The sequence below is a fragment of the Penaeus vannamei genome, chromosome 10, assembly GCF_042767895.1.
Source record: "Penaeus vannamei isolate JL-2024 chromosome 10, ASM4276789v1, whole genome shotgun sequence".
In the NCBI taxonomy this organism is placed as follows: Eukaryota; Metazoa; Arthropoda; class Malacostraca; order Decapoda; family Penaeidae; genus Penaeus; species Penaeus vannamei.
In genome coordinates this window covers 28,913,658-28,921,157 of record NC_091558.1, presented here as the reverse complement: position 1 = coordinate 28,921,157, position 7,500 = coordinate 28,913,658, and the positions used below count along the sequence as shown (strand labels likewise).

The window sequence follows — 7,500 nt, the reverse complement described above, 5'->3', positions numbered from 1 at the left end:
GGTAGGCATCAAGGAAGTGGTAAAGATTGGAATATCTGGATTTTGACTCAAAAAAGAATTTGACTTGGAGATATGGGGAGTACAGGTAAGATGGTTTTGGGTTGAGGGAAAAGAGACTGGGAGAGATGCTGAAACATCTTTAGAAGATGGAAGAGGAGCAGAGCAAAGGACAGCTTTGGAATAGTTCGCTTTGCTTCCTGTCTGGCCTCACATATAGTGAGGCCTAGTTTGAATCTGAGAACTGCTACTTCACATTCAAGCTTATAGGCAAGGCAGCTCCTATAAAATGCATTATGGTAGCCACCACAGTTGACACATGTACACGACTAAGCAGAGCAATTTTAACAGTCATGACCAGATTGGGCACATAAAAGGCAGCGGGTTGTGAAGCAAAAAGGTTTGGCTGGGTGACCGAAACACCAATATTTCGGACACTGATAAGGAAAGGGTCTATATGGTCAGACATGGCAAGACACTCCACAAATATAAACTTAATGGAAGAGATCATGTCTACAGAAGCTTATACTGTCCTCTAGGAGGAATACTGTAGCACTGTATTGCTACTGCATCATGATCAACAAGGCAGGCAAGTAGGCCATTTTCAGTCTGACCAGTTCTTGTTGGAGATAGGACTATCAATCGGGGACACAGAAATAGGTACAAGTATTGAGAGACGAGTGAGGTTCGGCAGGAATAGGTCTGCCAGTGAGGTCAGTCAAGAAAGATAGTGCAAAGGCTTGGGATTCAGATGTAACTATGACAAGGTGTGAACAATCGGAATGGTTGCCAAAGGCAACTATGCCTACTTGTTTTTGGAGACACTGTTGAATCACAAAGAATCAATCCCACTTGGCTGGGCAAAAGAGAGTACTGCAGAGGTGGAAGTAGTTGAAGTACAAGAATGGGAAGGAGATAGGGCAGTGTGGAGTGAAGTAGTACTGTGGGGGGAGGATAATAAAGATAAAGGGTAGTAATAAGGAGATAGGAGGTAGACATTGAAAAATACTGTGCAGTAGGAGATGCAGTGGAGAATGTTGGGAGAGAAAAAAGGGTGTATTCTGAAAGTTGAGTAAAGACCTGGGTGGGTACTTCTTAATGAATAGAGTTGCCAGTAAACATCAAGGAAAGAGTACTAGTATCAGTGGTAAGAGCCATAGTCAAAGGAGGGGCAGGGGTCGGAAAACCAATGAAATCAAATTAACATAGCCCATTTGATGAAGGAGCAAGCTTTCATGCCCCTAATAAGAGCAAAGATTCTTCATTATTGGCCATAGTGACACAAAGCCAGCCCTTTCATCCTTTCAGCACAGCTTTCACACCTTAGGAAGTTGACAGAAAAAAGATATGAAGAAGGGAAGGAAAAGAAAAGAGGGAGAAGAAAAGACCATGCAAAATTAGTTGAAGCAAGGGCTGAAGCCCAAGGTAGGGATAATCTCCTACCTTGGGCCTCAATCTCCAGGTCCTAAAACCGCCCGCCCCAACAGCAGCAAATAACAATGGAATAGGGGAGAATTTGGTTTAGAATACCATACAGTAGTATCATTTTATGGTAATAAAATACATAAAAGATCAGTGAAGTCTACTTTACTTATTAATTTTTCAGATTAACCAGTATTTTACCATTTACCAGACAGTGACATCATTATCTGATACATTAATACCAATTAGAAAACCCACTATACACAAAATAGGGTTACTGAAAGATATGACATTTCTGCAATCCTGCTGGATTTTATATACAAGTTGAGAGAGATTGAGCATTTTACCACTGCATCAACACATTTGTTTAGATACACAAAATGTTTAGTAATTTACATTAATCCCAAACTGATCATAAGAGTTGATGTTTTTTTTCTACATGATCCCTGTTGTGCAAAACCTATGGATTCTTAGGGTCCAACATCAATCAGTGTTAAGTGAAAAAGCAAAATGCCAAACACTTGTATTTCATTTTGTAATGGTGTCTTTAGCAATTTAAAGAATAGTTTAATGATATTTATAATGAAACGCATTCTGTAATGGTTTAACATTATACAGTAAGGTATAACACTTACTTTTAGTCTCAAAAGAGTCAGTAAAATGTAAAACAAACATCAAAGGCAGCCTTGATAAATGGGTGATAAATAACTGTTTAAATTTCAACTTACATTCATCTTCAAGGTTGTACAAGACTGAATATGATTTTTTTTTCTAAAAAGCTACATATGTTTTAAAATTCATCAAAAGGTATACAAACAACTGAATACTATTGAAGTACAGAGTCACAATTGAGCAATACATTCAAATTTGTATATATTCTGATAGAAAGCAAGTGGTCCTTTGAATAAAGCTCTACAATGACTAAAATAATACTATTCCTTTTGTGCTCCATACATAATACTGATATTATATGATGATGAGATATTACATTATCATTTCTACTATTACTATCATTATAACTATAGTAATAAAAGGATGATTATTATAATTTTTTTTTTCATTTCTTTAATCAGTCTGCACCATCAAACCCAGTACCTTTGGTATCTAAAGGCTTCTATTCATGTCTATTAATGAAATATAGCAGGAGCAGTCAACATCATTAATGAACAAGCACAATTTAAGTGTAATGTGACTATCATTATTGTCATCACTGTCACTGCCACTGTTATCTTCCATGTTATTTATAATCATCATTATTACTTGTATATTATCATTTACCATTATCATTATTAATACTATAATGGTCATCATCACCACCATTTCATAAATAATAATAATCTTCAAATAAAATTATATTGCACAGCAATAATGTGATAACATGAAAATGCAGTAAAATGGTTTTTTTTTAATAAGCTAAAACCCATAATTCTGGCCATTCCGAACTAAACTACAATAACAATCATATCATTTCTTGGATATATAAGGAAACCATAGTGACATGGGTTGCTGTGTATGATATGGCTTTTCTTTGAGCAGTACATTTTAATTCCATGGGTTTCCATATGCCCAACAGAGCTGACACTCTGCCCACAAAACTTAAAAGAACTGTGGCATTACAGAGAAAGCTTATTAATTCAAACTTTTTAACATTTTTGTCACATTTCAGGTCATCAGTGAATATTCTATAAATTCTAAAGGTACAAAATCAGAACATTAAACAAGTGGTTCTTAGTATTCTTAATACCACTCCCAATGCAGGAAATGATCATTGCCTCCACATCCCTTTATATCTACAGACACCATTCCCTGTGAGAGAATGGGGAGAAAATGGGCCTCATCAAACAAGGAGTTTACCAGCCCAGTGGACAGGGAAGGAGATCAAGGATTACAGAAAGCCATACTCCTAAACTTACTATCAAAAAGTGACATTCATATAGAAGAGACTTTTGCACTTTTTCAAAAACATCTAAATACGAACCCACTCTTATCAAGAGAACACCAAGTATAATTAGAGAAATTCTTACTTTTCCTACAGGGCCTTGGAGTGTGTGCCCCTGACTTCATGAACCAATACTTTAGCAAACACTTATGATCCTCAGAATGAAGCTATAAGTACAGAAAAAGAACATGGCCTCTAACATTGGTAGATTGATTGCAGTTTGTCAAAATTGTGATCAAGATATTAAACTGTGAATGATTTCAAAATACAAAGCACTGATACGTAAGTGCTAATCCTGGCTCATCCCTTGATAATATCAGATCAATCTAGAAGTTACTACTCAAAGAAAGCTCAGGCCAAGGCCCCACTGTACTGAAAAAGGAAATTCATACTCAAACATCCAGTGATGCCCAGTTGTCTAATATCCAATTTTCCTGATCATATACCTTATACAGTGTGAATACTCAAAACATGGTAATACTAATAAAATACAATCTGAAAAAGACATGTATCCAAGGAACTTTATGCATGAGTTAGTCATGATTCTCTTAACTGACTGATTCTGTTACTTATCTAATACCTAAACCTTCTGGATAATTGTTCAAATGTATTGGATGCAGGAAAATGTTCATATATTTCATTAGCATCAATGATTTGTGCATTCTAAGTACTTGTACTTATTTCACAAAAGTTTTTCTCTTCATGATAACAGGTATTCTAATATACAAATATACAAGTCAACTAATTTGTTCAAGCATTTAATAATTACCTTATCCTGGTTTTCAAAAAGTCCTGTGACAATGAAAATATCTTATATACACTTACTATCCCGTAACACATGATATGCTGAAAGTACCCATTATTTATTTAATTAATGTCGACAAAATACTGTGACCGTTTTTATTACTGCTCTTGTTACCCCTTCTTTATACAATGGTCAAAGAAAAAATATAAATAATTTGACAACAACATAATAAAAGGAGGTAATACAATTCCATCTTTATTTACAGTCATTTAAGTAATACATACAACTTTTCATACCAAGGACATTACAACAATCAGTAGTACAAATGAGCTGACTTCACATACAAAACAGAAAAGACTGACAACTTATAACTGTTACTAAAATCATAATGGGAAAAAACTGACAACACTCACAAAGCACAGGAAATACTGATAATTCACAAAATCTTGACAATCCTCAAAATTCGTATGAAACAGAAAAGACTGACAATGCTTAAGAATATAGAAAAAAACTGACAACAATTACAACACATAAAAAGCTGAAAACACTTACAACACATAAAAAGCTGAAAACACTTACAAAACACATAAAAAGCTGACAACACTTACAAAACACAAGGCACAAAGTACAGAACATGCTGATATTCAATACGAAAAGAAGTTTAGATACTTTATATATATATATATATATATATATATATATATATATATATATATACATATATATATATATAGTTAGATACTTTAGATATATATATATAATATAACCAGGTAAAGGTAAAAGCTGTTAATATTGCCTAAATGAAAAAATAAGCAGCCAACACTTGCCAAATACCAAAATCATTAACTATTAATAGGATTACAGCAAAGTGCTGTCGTGACTACATTCAGGAACAAGCTTATAATACTTGATAATTGTACAAACTCAAATTACAATAATAAACAGTAAAATAAGTGTATACATTATATACTGTATATAAGTTGTTTCCTAAACAAAACAAAAATGTTTCGTATATATATGAAAAGTTGATATACGATATTCAAGCTGAAAATCCAATAAAGTGACAATTATAACAAGTGTTAACTAACTACAGACACAAGCATCTCAAAACGCACGCAAAAGGTGGCATCACGTACTAATCACAGAAATAACCTATTAAAAGCAAATCAAAAAGCAAGCTGACAACCGTTACTTATCAAAGCAAACTGACAACAGTTACTAAATACAGAAACAAAGTTATAATAGTTACTGAATAAAAACGCAACAACAAAAACTACTGAAATACCACTGCGTACTGACATCACTTACAAAATGCAAAAACAACGTTAAACTTGCGAACTGTCAATTACAGTAATAAACTGTGAACGACGACGATGGTGTTTACATTGCGTTCCTTTAACGGGGTGACATTTTAACTTTCCTCTTTTTTCTCTTTAATTCCTTGGTAAATTGTGTATGCTTTCACCTCTGGCAATTATAAAAAGGGCGAATACTATTGAGATAAATGATATATGACAAACTAATAGCTTTATTACTTACTATTTTCTCACCGCACCCTTCAGAATTACCAACAGTATCATTACCTCAGTATCAGGGATGATACATAAAAAGTATACACTTTGATATAATTTCACTTACGACTTTCTCTGGTGGTGCTGTTTATCGATAATTCGTTAATATGCAGGAACAATAAGGTCCAAATTTGCCAATTAAACCCGAAGTTGGTATTCCTGTCTTTATTTGCCAGAGGAAGCCAATGAAATTGCGAACGGTGTAACTACTCTTGCACATTAATGATACAAATATTCAGTTATCAAAATATATAGAAATCGTGTAGTTGATCAGAAAATGTTTCTTACAAAAACCAAATATATTCTCAATTACGGTATTGGAAAATTAAAGTTTTCCTCCACTTCCACCCTAGTGTTCCTCCATGCAAGTCGTGTGTTGTGTCAGATCGCCATTTGTGTTGGGAGTGAGAGGGGTTTCGGTGCGATTGTCTCATTTCTTGGCCATTTCTTTGCTATTTCCAGTGATAAAAGGTGCTTAGTGTGTTTCTAATAATGGAGGAAAGTGTGTATTGTGGATAGGGATGCGACTTAAATAGGAAAAGCATCCTGGTTTATGAGTATTTTATTAAGTTTTGTCCCGAGGAAAAATGGCTCACTCCCAGTCTGTGAATTGTAGCTTGGATGACATCGACCTCAACGCGTTAAAGGTAAGTTCATTTCTGTTCATTTCTCGTCGGGGAATGAGAGGAGATGAGGGATTCATACAGTGGACCAGCGGAGTAAGATGGAGAATGTGGATTCTGGGTGGAACGACGAAGTATTTTTCAGTAATAGAAGGATCTCCACCTACCGCACCGCTTCCTGCCGTAGGATCTCTCGTCTCAGTTACTTTATCTCGTGGGCTTCCTCATTTCCGTATTATTTTTACTGTTAAGTTATGCCTCCCAATCCGATTCCTTTTCAATCAAGTTTTAAAAATGGATGCCAAATTACTTTGAAATATACTGTTCTTATTGTGGTAATCCTGTTCTCTGGAGGGGAACATGTGTTTAAAGTAGGCCTATCTGTGAGATATATTTCTTATTCTTTGTTACAGTTGTAATGTTTTGGGGGACTGTTGTCAGATTTGTTGGTTTCGAAAGGAAGGGGTGAGGAGCATCTCTTTCTTTGATCTCTGAATTTAACTTACCCAGAAGTTTTGAGTGTTTTCCAGCCTATTTTGTTTTTTTATGTTGTCAAAAAGAAAAATTAAAAGAAAAAGAATGATAGAGTTGTGTGCATAGACAAAGTAAATGATGACCTTTTGTTTACTCACTTGTGTAAACATGGATCCCTTGTAGAGGATAATGGGAAGCAGTTTCTTTTTTCACTTTTGTTTAAGATCTTTTAACAAGATCTTGAATATGAAGGTTTTGTGTAATTACTTTAAAGAGTAAATGCAAAGTAATCAGCAGTTTGCTATGTTGAGATTACTCGACTACTTAAGGGGGAATTCAACCCAAACTGTATTTTTTTAGATTTCACACAGCCATCCGACCTTGCAGTTATTATTCTTTGTTTAATTTATTCATTTTGTAATATGTTAGAATCATCATATTTTTGATAGTAAGTGATATAAATGAAAGTATTGATAATTGTTTTCAAGTGACCTCACCCTTCAGAGACTAAAGTTCCAGTCACTCTTGGTTTGTCCACAAACATCACTATATGAACCCAAAAAAAAAACTTCTTAACTCAGGGATTTTGCCTCCAGACCTCAATCTGGTCACCATATTTTCATAACAGGGGCTCTGTCCCAGGACCCCAACCTAATCACTGTGGACAGGCTCTCTGCCCAGCAGTAGTCGTGATCTATTTTCTTAATTTCTGAGATTATTCTTTGCCTT

General features: G+C 34.7%; 2 protein-coding genes across 7 annotated transcripts in view; one reads left to right on the top strand and one right to left on the bottom strand.

The window, feature by feature from the left end:
* The window catches only part of Mnat9 (microtubule-associated Nat9), a 13,774-nt gene extending 7,904 nt beyond the window's left edge, over positions 1–5,870 (bottom strand). Inside the window, exon 1 of one of the 6 annotated variants that reach the window (XM_027359210.2) lies at positions 5,742–5,870. The gene's annotated coding sequence lies outside the window, so the exon portion shown is untranslated. Of the gene's footprint in view, positions 1–5,239; positions 5,305–5,402; positions 5,571–5,642; positions 5,662–5,741 lie in introns of those variants that run through there. The other 5 variants (XM_027359232.2, XM_027359217.2, XM_027359196.2 and 2 more) reach the window with 5 other exon arrangements.
* A 177-nt stretch (positions 5,871–6,047) lies between these two features.
* The window catches only part of msn (serine/threonine-protein kinase msn), a gene marked incomplete in the record, with an annotated part of 177,986 nt that continues 176,533 nt past the window's right edge, over positions 6,048–7,500 (top strand). Inside the window, 1 exon segment of the mRNA XM_070126501.1 lies at positions 6,048–6,321. Coding sequence (XP_069982602.1) covers positions 6,262–6,321 — 60 coding nt within the window.